Source organism: Chelonoidis abingdonii, chromosome 1 (assembly GCF_003597395.2).
Source record: "Chelonoidis abingdonii isolate Lonesome George chromosome 1, CheloAbing_2.0, whole genome shotgun sequence".
Lineage (NCBI taxonomy): Eukaryota > Metazoa > Chordata > Testudines > Testudinidae > Chelonoidis > Chelonoidis abingdonii.
The window spans coordinates 225,059,406-225,075,105 of NC_133769.1; the positions used below are offsets into that span (position 1 = coordinate 225,059,406).

General features: G+C 41.1%; 1 protein-coding gene across 1 annotated transcript in view; it reads right to left on the reverse strand.

Moving 5' to 3' along the window:
• PDK3 (pyruvate dehydrogenase kinase 3) overlaps positions 1-15,700 on the reverse strand; it is a 120,820-nt gene that overhangs the window by 70,218 nt on the left and 34,902 nt on the right. The window contains exon 2 of the mRNA XM_032772419.2: positions 5,275-5,416. Coding sequence (XP_032628310.2) covers positions 5,275-5,416 — 142 coding nt within the window. The remainder of the gene's footprint in view (positions 1-5,274; positions 5,417-15,700) is intronic.

The window sequence follows — 15,700 nt, forward strand, 5'->3', positions numbered from 1 at the left end:
TCATCCTCCCTGATTGAACTAACCTCGTTATCTCTAGCTTGCTTGCTAGCATATATATACCTGCCCCTGGAAATTTCCACTACATTCATCTGACGAAGTGGGTATTCACCCATGAAAGCTCATGCTCCAAAACATCTGTTAGTCTATAAGGTGCCACAGGATTCTCTGCTGCTTTTACTTATGACGTTATCTGATTAAAATATGACCACACAGATCATTGTTGCAACCACTGTTATATATCTGCAACAAATCTTGTGCAAAATGTGGCATGTACGATGTCTATGGAAAGGTTAGAATTTTCTGAATATGATTATGCTATTTGTATGCATGTATCATTTTTATATTTAAAGTTATGAGTATTTGCTCTATACTTGTATTTCTAACATATTTGCTTCTGGGAAACACCAACAAGATGTTTAGCCAGCCCATTATTCAAATTAAGTGTCTCATCAGGAAACACTTAACTGACATTGGACCATAGGAGATGCCCATCTATACTGAATGGATTGTCCTGCAAACATACTGTCTGGAGTAGAGGTAATGGCTTCCTGCAATGACTAGGGTATGTCTTCACTAGCAACGTTAAAGTGCTGCCGCAGCAGCGCTTTAACGTGGCTGTGTAGCCACGGCTCCAGCTCTCTCCCAGCACTCTCCCAGAGCTGTAAAAAACAAAAAAAACACACCCCACAAGGGGAGTAGCTCCCAGCGCTGGTGCACTGTCTACACTGCCACTTTACAGCACTGAAACTTTCAGTGCTCGGGGGGGGGGGGGGGGATGTTTTCACACCCCTAAGCGAGAAAGTTGCAGCACTGTAAAGTGGCAGTGTAGACAAGGCCTAAGCGAAATCGGGCAAGCACAGGTGACTTGCCCATGTGACTCCAAAAAAGTCTGATAGGGAACTACATCTTGCCACCTGTAATTTTTCACTGGCTGTGCTGAGGGCTTTGTTTGAAACAACGGGTTTCCATCTACATGGCAGAAGATATAAAAGGACCCGGAAATCCCTCCACTTTGCCTCTTTCCTGCTCAGACCTCTAGACTATGGACTAACCAAAGGACTGAGGACCTTCCAATGATTTGGAAGCAGCCAGAGACTTCACTTACACCAGCAGTTTATTCCATCACTGCTACAAGCCTGAACTGAGAACATTGCATTTATTGTATGTATTTGATTCCTTTAACCGATTTTAACTCTCATCTTTCATTCTTCCTTTTTATAAACAAACCTTTAGATTCTAGATACTAAAGGATTGGCAACCATGTGATTTTTGGGTGAGATCTGAGCTGTATATTGACCTGGGTGTGTGGCTGGTCCTTTGGGAGCAGAAGAACCTGTTATTTGAAGAAACTGGTTTTAAAGAACCACTCATCTTCAAATCTAGTATTTTTGGTGGTGATATAAGGACTGGGATATCTAAGGAAACTGCTTTTATGACTTCCTGTTAGCCAGTGTGGTCAAACAGAAGTTTACTTTTGCTGCTCGTTTGGTATTATCTTATGGGAGATAACCTCCAGTTTTGGGGTATATCTGCCCTATTTCTCAGCAGTTTGTCCTGATTTTGGTATTCTCGCTTGTGTCCCACAAAGGCATGGTAACACTTGTGAAAAATTCACAGGCTGATGGATTTATGACAATTTGAAAGTATTAGACAATATTTAAAATATGACATTTAGGAGGTGATTAATTTCAGGTATAATAAATTTTGTCCAAGATTCTTCATCAATAAATTTAAGTGACCTGTTAAGACGCTTGAATTTCAGAAGAAGAAGAAAAAAAAAAAGATTTATACTTCTGGCATTAATGAGTTAGTAAACTTGGCCTTATACAAGTAAACATTTTTCTTTTTCAATAACATCTGATTGCCAAAACAAAGTATTTGAGAAACATAAACATCATTTGAGGAAATACAAAAATCAGTATCTTTTAACAACTCTTTAGAGTCAACATTTATATGATATGGAAATACAACACTGAAAATATTTGTTGTGATTTCTCACAATTAAATATTATCTGTTACAAGTCCAAAACCACATGTATTTCCATTTTCTCAAAAAACAGCTGATTATTTCACACATCGTGTTATTAAACAGAAGATCAAGAATTTAATCTTCCTAAAATGAACCCATTACAATAATAAATAAACATAATACATTCCTTTAACCATGGATTTCAAATGTCATTTCCTGAACCATTACAAAAACTCCATCTGTGAGGTTAGCAATCAGTTAGACCTCTGCGCCATCTTGAAGACATTGGTGATTCATTAATATCCTGACAATAAAAGACAGTTACCTACTTTTTCATAAGTATTGTTTTTCAAGATGTGTTGCTCTGACTTGGGTGCCGGCTGTGCCGGGGGCAGCTTGTCTGATGTGGCCTGGCAGAAACAGTGCAAGTACAGAACTGGTACAACAGGTACACCCCACGGGTTCCAATACTGCCACTGAACAGGCCATTGCCTCTATCTCCACACCACTGTCAGAGGAGCTACGCTGGTCTCGCGGGCCGGAGGCGATTCGCCTTTTATAGGTGGGGTGCTGAACTCTCCTTCAGACTTGGACCATGGGCTTTCTGGTGACCAGGGCAGAGCCATAGATGCCTGAGTCTGCTGACTGACCCTCCTCAGTGATGAGTAAGGAGAGTCAGGACCGGTGTCTGTCCAAGGAGTAGTACCAGGGAGCCAGAGACCAGTACCACAACCAGGAACGATCCCGCACTGGGAGCGACTGATGCCTGGGAGACTGCCTAGGCAATGGGGATCTGCGTCACTGCAAACTCTGGCAGGAGGCCTGACGGTACTATGGGTAGGGGGATCGGCATCACGACTCAGATGTCCCGTGCCTTGGAGGTGGAGACCTTTATGTCAGGCACCTATGTCTTCTAACTAGGGACTGAGGCTGCAGTGCTGGGGTCCAAGGCCACGGCAATGGGGACCGTCATCTGCAGCGTTGGGATCAGGGATGCTCCGCTGCTTTAGGGGGCAGTCCCATAACCGTCTTGCTCATAGATGCTGGGGCCTTGGCTGGGTCCATCCCCTGGCTTGGAGTCTGCTATGCCGGTCAGCCTGCTTACTCTTTGGCCACCAGACCCACTTCGGGCACAGATGACCCTACTAGGGGCTAGGACCCACTGCCGCTCCCAGGACTCAGAGGTGAGTCCCTGGCTGGACTAGGGGGTCTGACTGCAGCAGTACTCCCGAGCAGCTCTGGAGCGGGCACATGGCCCGACACAGGTCCTTTATCCAAAGCCCCCTTTTCGTCTGGTGCTGGAGGGTCCATCGACTTTGACTGCTTCTTAGGCACCAGCAAGGGAGAACGGTGCTGGGAGGGTTCTGTTGCCAGTGATGTGCTGCGCACCGATGCCAAGGTTCCGGGCATGGAGTCCAATCAAGAAGGCTTCAAGGTACAACAAAGCACAGCCTCCACGAGGAGAGCACTCAAGCGGATATCCTACTCCCTCTGAGTTCAAGGGCAAAAGTCTTTGCAGATCCTGCATTTATCCTTTCTGTGGGACTCCCCAAACACTTTAAACAGCTCTCACGGGGGTCACTAATGGCAAATGGCCGGCTGCACGATGAGCATGGCTTAAAGCCTGGAGAACAGGGCATGCCCAGCTCCGAGGCGAAGTGCCAGCTTGGACTCTAACACTTAGGTACTTAGTTAGATCTTTAAGTTAACAACTAACAACAAAGGAGACAGAACAATGGACTGTAAGAACCGCTAGCGCTCCTGCAATGCGGTAAGAAGGAACTGAAAGGCTGTAGGGTCAGCAGCGCCTAATATACCAGCACATGAGCACAGCACTCAAGAAGGCACTACAGCTGATCCTATGGGTAACACTAAGGCAAAAATCTCCGATGACTGTGCATGTGGCCGTGCACACACCTAGAATGGAACTGACATAAGCAAGCACTCCAAGAACTAACTATACACATTTCAGAGTAGTGGTCGTGTTAGTCTGTATCTGCAAAAAGAACAGGAGTACTTTGTTAGTCGCTAAGGTACCACAAGTATTCCTGTTCTTTATACACATTTGCAGCTCACAATATAGAGAGGCACTGATAGCTCAGTTTAAAGCAAGATCTTAACTTGAGATGCAAATATTCCTAACTTCCATAGCTCTACTGTATTTTTCACACATGAATTCACTTTCACATTTCATGTATTTGGCATATAGACTTACTGATTTGTAGGTAATGAAGTTTGAAATGGTCTGTAAGAAAACAGCTGGGATTGCATGATGTCTTTACATGAATAAGACAAGTTTAAACCTGATATTGCACAAAATCTAACACTAATTTATATTTTTTAGGTCTGAAGTTTGAGATATAACCAAACATTAAATAATTAACCTATTACTTTACCACCTGAAAAGATTAATGATATTGAATTCCCATTAAGTTAAGATGCAACTTATGAAGACAAAAATTGTGGCCAAATTCACTCGAGAAATTCCACAGAGTATACAAAGGTATTTTTACATAAATCTTGTGGATTTATTCTTCTCAAACATGAAGAGCATGAAGAGCTGTGCCTTGTGGTTGAACTTGTTCAGAGCCCAATGAATGTAACCAACGAAGAAGTTTACAGACCTCTGCTTAACTTACAAGTAAAGTAGAGATAAATAGCATTGAGTAGATGCCAGAATTTGGTATTAACACTAATTCAAATCAGCTGAGAAGATAGGATGAATAGTTTGTCTCAGGCCAACTGGACAAACTACAGAGTTTTGGAGTTCCAAGAGACCAACTGAATTAAAGCTTTAAAAACACAAGCTATGAGAGCAGGAAAAGCTTAAATCAGTTTTCAAATTTTTTGATGAGAGGATAGCTGGAGAAAGAAGAAATATTTTCAATGTACAGGGACCTATTTCTTCTGATGAGAGAATCCATGATAGCTACAATTAAATTAGGTTGATGTTTAGTCTTCCTTTTAAAAAGAAGCAGGCCTTGTAGCAGCTACTGATTTAGAACTCTAAAATCTTCCACTGAAATCACTCATGCACAGAATTTCTGGGCTCCTACTCAAAAAACTAATTTATGGAGTCCCCATTCTATCTCTGAAAATTGTATCAGAGTATTTGTTTAGTATCAGACAGCAGAAAATGAGGCCTCATTTGTATATGTATAATAGTTCAAAAGAAGAAAAAAAGTCATAAAAATAAATTATTCAAATTAGAGAACTGGATAATATTCATTTTCACATGTAAAACTTTTAAATACATTTACAGTTGCAGAAATATACTGATTTCTTAATCCATTCTCCATACTTACCAACTCTGAACTAGCGCAACTGAAGGCCTGTTTAGCAAGTTATCAGGCAGCAAATTGACTTCTCTCATGGTATTAGCTAGCCGCACAGGAAGTTCTTTCCGTAGGAACATATATGATGTTTTCTCACATGCATTATCACGTCCTGTTAGAAAAAATAAAGAATTCTATTGAAATATACTATGGCTTAGAATTTGCAGCTCTAGAATGAAAAAAAAGTTGCTGTTAGAAAACAAAGACCAATTAAAGTACTCTTAAGTCTGGTCCCCCTTTGATCCCTCCAGTTCCCTTCTCGCTCTTCAGGACACCACATTTATCTTTACCTCTCTAGCTCCTTCCCCATGTCCATCTGTCAGTACCCCTTTCAAACCCCTTTCCTTCATTTCATATCTTCAGGTTGCACCTGCCTTAAAAGGTCCTGCTCCCAATTCATTCTTCCAAGCTCTACCCAATTGCAGTATGTCTCTTGTGCTCAAAACCTCTCTCTCAGCCACACACACACACACGACAGAAAAAAAAAAAAAACTTACTACAAAAGAAAAATAATTTACAGTAATTTTCTCCAATACCAGGAGGCTTTTTTTCCCTATTGCTTTTGTTGTAGAAGCAATTCCATAATAATTGTATTTCTACAATGCTCGTCTACAATGCTAGCACTTCTGTTCTAGAAAAGCTACTAATGTTGTAGAATCATTTATGATACAAGGATTATTTAGATTCCCTTTTAAAATCAGTATTAAATAAACTTGCCTATGCAGGATAAAATACCTACTAACTCTTTTCAGCACTATTACTACTTCATCAAGAGTTGTAATCCCACATTTGGGATTGTGGAGACTCTGTACACAAAACTACTCAAGCTAGTTAAGTCCCAGGCAGACTGCGAAGAACTACACAAGGATCTCTCAAAAACGGGTGACTGGGCAACAAAATGGCAGAAGAAACTCAATGCTGATAAATTCAAAGCAATGCACATTGGAAAACATAATCCCAGTTATACATATAAAATGTTGGGGTCTAAATTAGCTGTTACCACTCAGGAAAGAGATCTTGGAGTCATTGTGGGTAGTTCTCTGAAAACATCCACTCAACGTGCAGCGCCACTCAAAAAAGCAAACAGAATGCTGGGAATCATTAAGAAACGGATAGATAATAAGACAGAAAATATCATATTGTCTCTATATAAATCCATGGTATGCCTTGAATACTGCGTGTAGATGTGATCACCGCCATCTCAAAAAAGATGTATCGGAATTGGAAAAAGTTCAGAAAAGGGCAACAAAAATTATTAGAGGTATGGAACGGCTTCCGTATGAAGAGAGATTAATAAGGCTTGGACTTATCAGCTTGGAAAAGAGACGACTAAAGGGGGATATGATTGAGGTCTAAAAAATCAGGACTGTTCTGGAGAAAAATAAATAAGGAAATGCTATTTACTCCTCATAACACAAGAACTAGGGATCACCAAATGTAATTAATAAGCAGCAGGTTTAAAAAACAAACAAAAAGGAAGTATTTCTTCACACGATGCACAGTCAACCTGTGGAACTCTTTCCCAGAGGATGTTGTGAAACCCAAGACTATAACAAGGTTCAAAAAAGAACTAGATAAATTCATGGAGGACAGGTCCATCAATGGCTATTAGCCAGGATGGGCAGAGATGGTGTCCCTAGCCTCTGTTTGCCAGAAGCTGGGAATGAGCTACAGGGAAGGGATCACTGGATGATTATCTGTTCTGTTCATTCCCTCTGCGGCACCTGGCACTGGCCACTGTCAGAAGACAGGATACTGGGCTAGATGGATCTTTGGTCTGACCCAGTATGGCCGTTCTTATTTTCTTATGTATCAAAGTTGAGACGTACAACATCATTTTTGTATATATATTCCATAAGTTTCCTTTGCCAAGTCTCACACTGACGACTTGGCAGATCCAAGGCTATCTTCTGTGTAGGTTTGTTCCACTGCTTGACATTTTGTCAGTACATAACAGAACCTCTTAAAACAAAAACTTTTTTTTATTCTCAACTAATACCTTTATCTACCTGCATACCATCTCCTATATTTTCTCTAACATAAAATATAAGTTCTATAGATAACTAGTGGCTCCAGTAACCTAACCAATTTATATGCTAGCTTTACTTTTACACTTTTCATATTTTATACAAGCTGGAAAGTTTTGCTTGACGTTATATATAAAAATGTTGCCCACAATCAGAGTTCAATTAAACATTTCAAAACCTAAAACGAACACATATATACAATCAATACAAACATGAGGCCCGCTTCTTCCCTCAGCTACACAAGTGAAGGTCAATATCAGTTGTAGTCATTTAAGCAGAACTGGGCTCCTTTTTACCAACCCTAATTTTGTAAATTCACATACACAGGGTGTTTCTAGAGAGGTGGTTAGAAAAAAAAAAAATCTTACATTGTAATATCATCTAGCAAATTTCATTGAGTAGAATCACACAATGCCATTTTTATAATTCTTTTTAAACTATAAGCACTCTTTAAACTGTACATTATGAGACTGAGTCTGCCTTTGTCCAGTTAAATTCTTGAACCTCTACAGTCCTGTAAAGTCAATTGTATTTAGTATTAGCAGAAATATTGAAAAATTCTGGCAAGCTCAGTTGGAATAGTACTAAAATACAGCAGCTTTATGACTTAATATTTGCAATACCCAGGGTAAAAGATGCAGAAGGAAAACTAATTTCACAACAGTGAATCTGTGGCAACAAGTTTCCTGGTTTAGCTCCATAGCGTAAAAATGTTTCACGATCAAAATATTCCTTTGAATCTCTCTTAGAATGACCAGACAGCAAATGTGAAAAATCGAGACAGAGGTGGGGGGTAATAGGAGCCCATATAAGAAAAAAGATGCAAACATCGGGACTGTCCCTATAAAATTGGGACATCTGGTCACCCTAATCTCTCTTCATTTCTAAGGTGAATTTTTAAAACTGTCATACTTGAAAACATTGCTTTGCAAACTATTTATATTCTGTGCTTCCAAAGTCAAAGTTTAGTTAATATTGCTATAAAAACTGCCTTTTGCATTCTAATAGCATTACTAAATAGAGAAAGCAAAATAAAATTAGGCCCTGGTCCACCAAAAATGTTGACTCTGTAGCTACTGGTCTACCAAATCTTTGTGCCATAACTGGAGAAACCTATGAGCACATTATTTGTGAATGGCAGCATTCTGTGCATCCTTTCCCCAATACCTACAATGGCAGTTGTGAACAACCAGACTGTCATACCAGTATATGGCAACTTGGCTTCTGAGAGGGCTTTTCCAAGAATATTCAGCAGCCATCCAAAGAGGAGGCATAGTCAATATAGCTTGTTAACTTGTAAAGAGGTTGGAAGGGGGAGTGAGCTAACACGTTCTTTCTAGCTGTCATTTCTGTTCATCTAGTCAACTATAAAAAAGAGCAAGCAGAGGACAACGGGGCTCAAGTATTTAAGGGGAGGAGAAGAAAAAAAGATTCTCCAGTAGTCAGATGAAACCAACAAGTCTCGTCAAGAAGCTTTCAATCCCCGCCCCCACACATCTCTCTCCTATGAATAGATTTTGTTGGGCACAGGGAGCAGGCAATTGTGAAGAGGACTGACTGAAAAAGAGTGACTGGCACAGCTAATTCATTTCAGGACAAGACATTATCCAATTCTTGGAAAATGTTATTCTGCCATTTTGCTAGAGTTAACTAAAGTTGATTTACCGCTTCATTAGTGATTACAAGTAAGAACAGGGAGTGATGGGGTGTCCACCCCACTTGAGGCCTAAAGGTGTAAACTATGCCAGTTAACCTGAGGCTGCACCTGGAGGAAACCTAGGGAGTGCTACGGCCTAATTGCAGATGAAATCCAGCTGGAGAGAGGAGCTGGGCGGGGTCTATAAAGAGAGGAAGTTGGCAGGCTGCAGGAGGAAACCTGCCGCTGCACTCCCTGATACAAGGGGGAAGAGCAAGAAGCTGCAAGGACAGAGTAGGAAGCAGTCCAGGGAAGGAGCAGTAAGGGCTAGGAGAGTAAAAGTCCAGAGCTGCTGGATTAAGGGTCCCTGGACAGGAACCTGGTGTAAAGGGTGGGCTCCGGTTCCCCTACTAGCCACTGGGGAAGCAGCACAGACCAGGTAGTAGGAAGAGGACAGCCTGGGACAGCTTGCCTCTAAGGGCCTGTGATACCCTGGAAGGGGGAAGAATTTAAATGGGACTTGGCCCAAGGGCTAAGCTATGAAGAGGACAATGCTGTGGGTATGCCTAGACTGGAAACTTCAAGCGCTGCTGTGAGAACGCTCCCGCGGCAGCACTTTGAAGTGCGAGTGTGGTTGCACACGAACACTGGGAGAGAGCTCTCTCAGCACTCCTGGTAATCCACTTCCATGAGGGGATTAGCTCCGAGCACTGGGATATTACGTTTTTATATTTTTCTGCAGTTTTGATGGGGTTTAGTTTTTTTAAACCATTTGGTGAAAGTGACACACCTTCATAAAATGTTTTGCTCAAATGAATCTACATTTTTTGCTGCAAAATTTATCATAAATGTCATCCCACTTTACAATTTATCTTTCAGTAAAATTCAGCTTGTGTTTTGTCAGCTGTATTCTCTAAGGCAGTGGTGGGCAACCTGCGGTCCATCAGGGTAACCCGCTGGTGGGCTGCGAAACAGTTTGTTTACATTGACCATCCACAGGCACGGCCACCCATAGCTCCCACTGGCTGCGGTTCGCCGTTCCCAGCCAAAGGGAGCTGTGGGAAGTGGTGGCCAGCATATCCCTGCAGCCCGCTCTGGTTCCCGCAGCTCCCATTGGCCGGGAACAGCAAATCACGGCCAGTGGGAGCTGCGGGCGGCTGTGCATGTGGACGGTCAATGTAAACAAACCGTCCTGCGTGTGGCCCACAGGGGAGGAGGCGGAGAAGAGGTGGGGCAAAGTCAAGCACCCACTGGGAACAGTGGAAGTCAGCGTCTATGCTTTTGTCAGTATAACTTATGTTTCTCAGGGGTGTGAAAAAACAAAACACAACAAAAATAAAAAACACCCTTGAGTGACATAAGTTACACCGACAGAAATGCTGATGTGGACGGTGCTATATCAGCGGGAGAGCTACCACTCATGGAGGCAGTTTTATTTTGCTGACAGAAGAGTTCTCTCCTGTCAGCATAGAGCAGCAACACAAGTGATCTTACAGCAGCCCAGCTGCATCAGTACAGCTGTACCACTGCAAGCTTTCTAGTGTAAACATGGCCTAAGAAAATTGCAATTTCCTTTGAGTTTCCACTTTAATCTTAAAATGTATCATTTTACTGGATTCCCATTGTGTGAATAAACAAAAGTACTCATTGGAGACATCAGTGTCAAAATATATACACAGGTATTTGAATGCATCAGTGATGCTTACGGACACTATCCTTCACTGCAGAGCTTAATTAAGTGATTAGGTCTTTGACTCAGTGACTATGCCTATTTTCAGATTTCCCACCCTTACCCAGGAGTAGAAAATTCTATAGCAATATCCAGAGTAGGTAAGCTCAGAGACCTGTGTTTTACTTGTCATGGGCTATAAGTATTTCACTATAGACAAAAGAGAAATTGAAAGTGTCTTTTGTGACTATGACCAATACAACTGCTTAAAAAATGAACAAAAAATACAAGGTACTGATTAAGATACATTCAGGCAGCCCAAGAAAGGTTAAAAGCATTGCTATGCATATAACAACTAAGATTTGCAATTTGAAAACCCCTCAAGCACATTGCAACTGGCACAATCAAGGTCACACTTTAAGGCAGTCCCATTATAATCAGTCGAACAGCACAGCATTCAACATCTGTTCACAGATAACATATATTGGTAAGATAGCGCCCAATCAGGTTTAAAACAAGCATTTGAAGCTTTTTTTGTGTGCTCATTTAAGACATGTCAATCAATGGACCGTTATGTTCTATGGACATCAGTAATTATTGTTTTAAGGCCCAATCCTGCAAATACTTAATATTAATTTTACTCACGTGTTTTTGCAGGATGTGCCCCTTCAGTTACACATAAGTAAATTCTGAAAATGTTGTATTAGTCAGCAAGTGCTAGTCACTAAAGGAAGTAATTATAAAACTGTATAGTTGCTTTCAATAAAATACACTGATAATAAAGGCTGCATGTTGGTCATGGAAGTCACAGGTTCCATGACTTTCTGGGACCTATGCGACTTCTTCAGTGACCGGTGCAGCTGACCCTGGGGCAGCTCTGGGGCCAGCCACACTGGCTGCTGTTTGGCCATTGCCCCAGAGCAGCTGGACCTGGGCATTTCCCTGGAACAGTAGTCTGGGAGCACCAGCGGCACCCTGAACCACCCTCCCACATGGAGTAGCAGCAGGCGGCGGTGCCGCTTCCCCGTTCCCAGCAGCGGCGGTGGCAGCAGCAGTGGGGGGGCCCAGAGCGCCTCCCAGTAGCAGCGGTGGCATCCCGGGCCAACCCCCGTCCTTGGCAGCAGTGGAGCCCCGGAGCACACCCGCTTCTGAGCAGCAGCATCCCTGGGGTCCCAGAGCGCATGCATGGAACACCCCTCCCCTCCAGTACCTGTCCATGACTTTTACGGAAAATACCCATGATTAAATCATAGCCTTACGAGGATATACAATAGGAGTCCTATTTTGTCATGTACTTTATTAGATTTAAAAAATCTTAGCATTTTGGATCCCAATGTAACCACCCGGTAATAGTTTTCTTTCTGTAGCTACTTCAAAAAATTCCTGAAGAAAATTGGAAGGAAACTCAGGTAAGGGACAGGAGTCTTATTTGTCAATGAAGTGGCAGATTTGGCCTTCAACCCACAGATTTCTGGTCATCCTCAGAGGACAGAACGATTTTCATGTAGTCCCAGGACCTTTGCAGAGTTTCGTTGACTCCCACCTAGTCTCAGCAGTTGGGCTGCCATACATCAAAAGCCATTCTCAAAAGGGAATGGGAAGGTAGGGAAAGAGAGAAGACGAATTACTGCTCATCTGACCAGCACCAACTGTGGGTGTTTTTCCAGACTGAAGTCCACACACACATGCAGGAAGCATGCCATGTCCAGGGGTTGCTCCTCAGCAGTTCCTTTTCCCATCGGGAGCTGCAAGGAAGACATTCCACTTGGGCTATGTCTACACTACCACAGTAAGTCGATCTATGCTATGCAACTCCAGCTACATGAATAACGTAGCTGGAGTCGATGTACTTTAGGTCAAGTTACTGAGAGGGGGTCAACAGGAAAAAATCTCTCGTCAACTCACCTTATTGTTTTCGTCGGGGGCTAGAGTATAAGGGTTGACTGGAGAGCGATCTGCTGTCAATTTGGCAGGTCTTCACTAGACCCAATAAACCAATCACCGGTGGATCAATCCCAGAGTATCAGTTCTGGCTGTAGTATAGATCTGCCCTAAGTCTGGGGGCAACGGAAGAACACAGCTGAGCCATTAATCTTTCCTCACCATGGATCTAGCCCCTAATTTTGAGCATATTTTGTTACCTTCAATTCTGTGAAGCAGAGGGTAGGATATGGTCCATTATTTTAGGGAATTACTTCTTAATACAGATATTAAACACTTTTCACAATCAAGATTGCCCAAGGTGCTTCCCAGGAACCATCATTTATTACATTTCACAACCTTTTTAACATGTTCAAACTAAAACCAATCTTTGAGAATGAAATTTCTGAACTTATTGTAGTGTCTTCAAACTTTTTGTTATACTGATCATTTTTTTCTTTAAAAAAGTATCATATGTCCTGTCTCCTACAAGTATGAAGTGTTTTTATGGTTTTATTTTTATCACTACAGTTTAGTCAATACACATACTTCAGGTCAGATTTTAGTACCAGTTATTCTGATGTAAATATGGATTAACTCTATGAGCATCAACAAACTAACTTTGAAATTACATTGGTGTGGCTGAGATTGGAATCTGACCCTAAATTTATACAGCATTTATAAAGCAGCCTCTTCCAAGGCACTACACTATAATATAGATGTATGAAATATAATAAAGACATACTACCATGCTTTTAAGATTCTGCATCAAAGGAATAAATAGCAGAGGAAAGGGATGTCCAACAAAGAAAAAGCCAGGCATTGGGAGGAAATATTTTAAATATGAGGGACAACAGTGATCATACTTTATATTTTCCCCAAATGTGTTTTTAACATTTTTAATTAAATTTTGTAAAAGAGTTGAAGACTTGGCAGATTTCAAGTAGTAACAAATTACAATGGTATAGAAAGGTAATTCACATGGTACCATAAACATAGCTCTTGTTATAAATTACTACTCAACAGCCTGCTGTTTTCCTACTTCAAGCAATACATCACAAATACAGCTTTATGTTATCTTGTTAAATTATATGAAATTAAAAAGCACATATAGCAATGAGGAGTCATGAATTCCTGCCCCAAAGATGCTAAATTACAAGATATCAAATTTTGCTGAAGTGTGATAAGTAGAAATCGGTTTGCTGAAAAAACAGAACAGAATCTGAAAGTCACTATCACGGACAAAAGAAGGGCTGCATCTTAAAAAAAAATTAGTGAGTAAACTTTATTCACTTGAGTAGTTCCCACAAGGTAAACGGAACTACTGACAGAGTGGTTGGGAATTTTTCAAACCAGTTTTTGCATTGGACAATACCAATTAATCAAAAGAAACCTTTTGCAGAAAGTTTCTGAGGTTGACGAGGGAAATTGTGGTGAGAGAGTCTCTAGAATAGCCAAAAGGCCCAGGTTCAAGGTCCAGCTCTGCCATTCTACCTTATCCCAGATGAATATATGAACTACCAGGTGACTGGCTATCTGGGATGGGGTTATTCATCGGGCAAAAGAGAGAATGACTCTATAGCCTGGTGGTTAGGGCACATACCTGGGATGTGGGAGCATGGACTTGAACCTGGAATTTCCACATCCCTGGTGAGTATCCTGACCACAAGGCTATTGGATGGGTAGATTCTCTCTCTCTCTCCCTCACCCCAATCTCCCAGTGCAGAATGGGAAAGATTTTTGAAATCTCAAAGTTTTGCAGGACAGAAGAACCGTTTCCCATCCAGCTCTAACTCAGATGAGTAAAGAGCTTAACTGTTTGCAGAAATGGGACCTAAAAAGGAAAAAAGCCTCAGATTTAGGAGCTCAAAAGCTATGGGATCCATACAGTCTTGCGCTTGTGCACAGACAAGTGCTGAATTTGATACTAAGGGAGGACAAGAGTACACAAATATTCAAGTAGGGAGTTATGACAGCTGGTACATGGCTTGTTAGTGCTTTTTACCAAAATAAATTAAAAAAGTAATACCATGATCTGTACCAAATTCTTACTTTGATATTAAATCCATACCTAGCCACCATTGCCTCAACTGTAGGTTATTAATCTTAGCCTCACATTTCTTCTTTGGTATTTTAACCCTGACTTTTTCATTTTTTGGATATTTTATTTTTACTTTATTTTTTTGATTTATAAATTTAAACTCTTCCCTTTTTATTTTTAATTCTTGTCTGTATTTTAAAATTTATTTTTAGCTTTCACCTTTTCATCTATGTTTATTTTGTAGAAGCTTAACTAGTTTGTATTCAAGTGAATACAAGTGAGTTAACCTCAAACTCTTAATAGGATTTTATTTTCTCTAAGTGATGGATGTACCTTCTTTGAAATATTATTAAACGTGTTCCTTAATGAGCAAGATTTTTAGTCATAAGCTGAGTTACGTTATATTTACATATATACATATTTCTAACTTAACAAGCACAAGTGAAACCTGACGTTTTTCCACAGAACAACAAACAGATTCCAATGTACTGAATAATGTATTTGTATTAATCAATCTCCTCCTCTTCAGTAGAATTCAGTCTGCTGAGGAAGCATACACCTTTCTCATACTGACTGATTCTGGTTCCCCACAGTGATAATACTCTTCCATCTCGGCGGTGGGTTTTTTTGGTGACAAATAGCTAAATACTGAGAACCCCTCAAGTTTTAGTCACGTGTCTACTGATTAAGCATAATGAAACTATAACATCTAAAGTTGTTGGTTCAAGACTTCTCTTGTGAAGTTACTCACTCTTTAAAAACACTGAACCCCGCTGGCTACTTTAACTTACACTGGGCACATTTTGGCCCATTAAGCTGCTCAAAATCTGAAGCTCAGGTAAGCAGTATAAAACCACGTTTGCTCCCCAGGCAGCATCTGTGCCTCACTTCACCAGCTATAACTCAGGGTACGTCTACACTGCACGATTATTTCGAAGTAGTTTAAACCGATGTTACAAAACCGATGTTATAAAATCGGTTTTGCGCGTCCACAGTGCGATCAAAAAATCGATTGCTTATGTCCATGGTCCAAGGCTACCATCGATTTCAGGAGCGGTGCACTGTGGGTAGCTGTTCCTCAGCTATCCCATAGTTCCCACTTC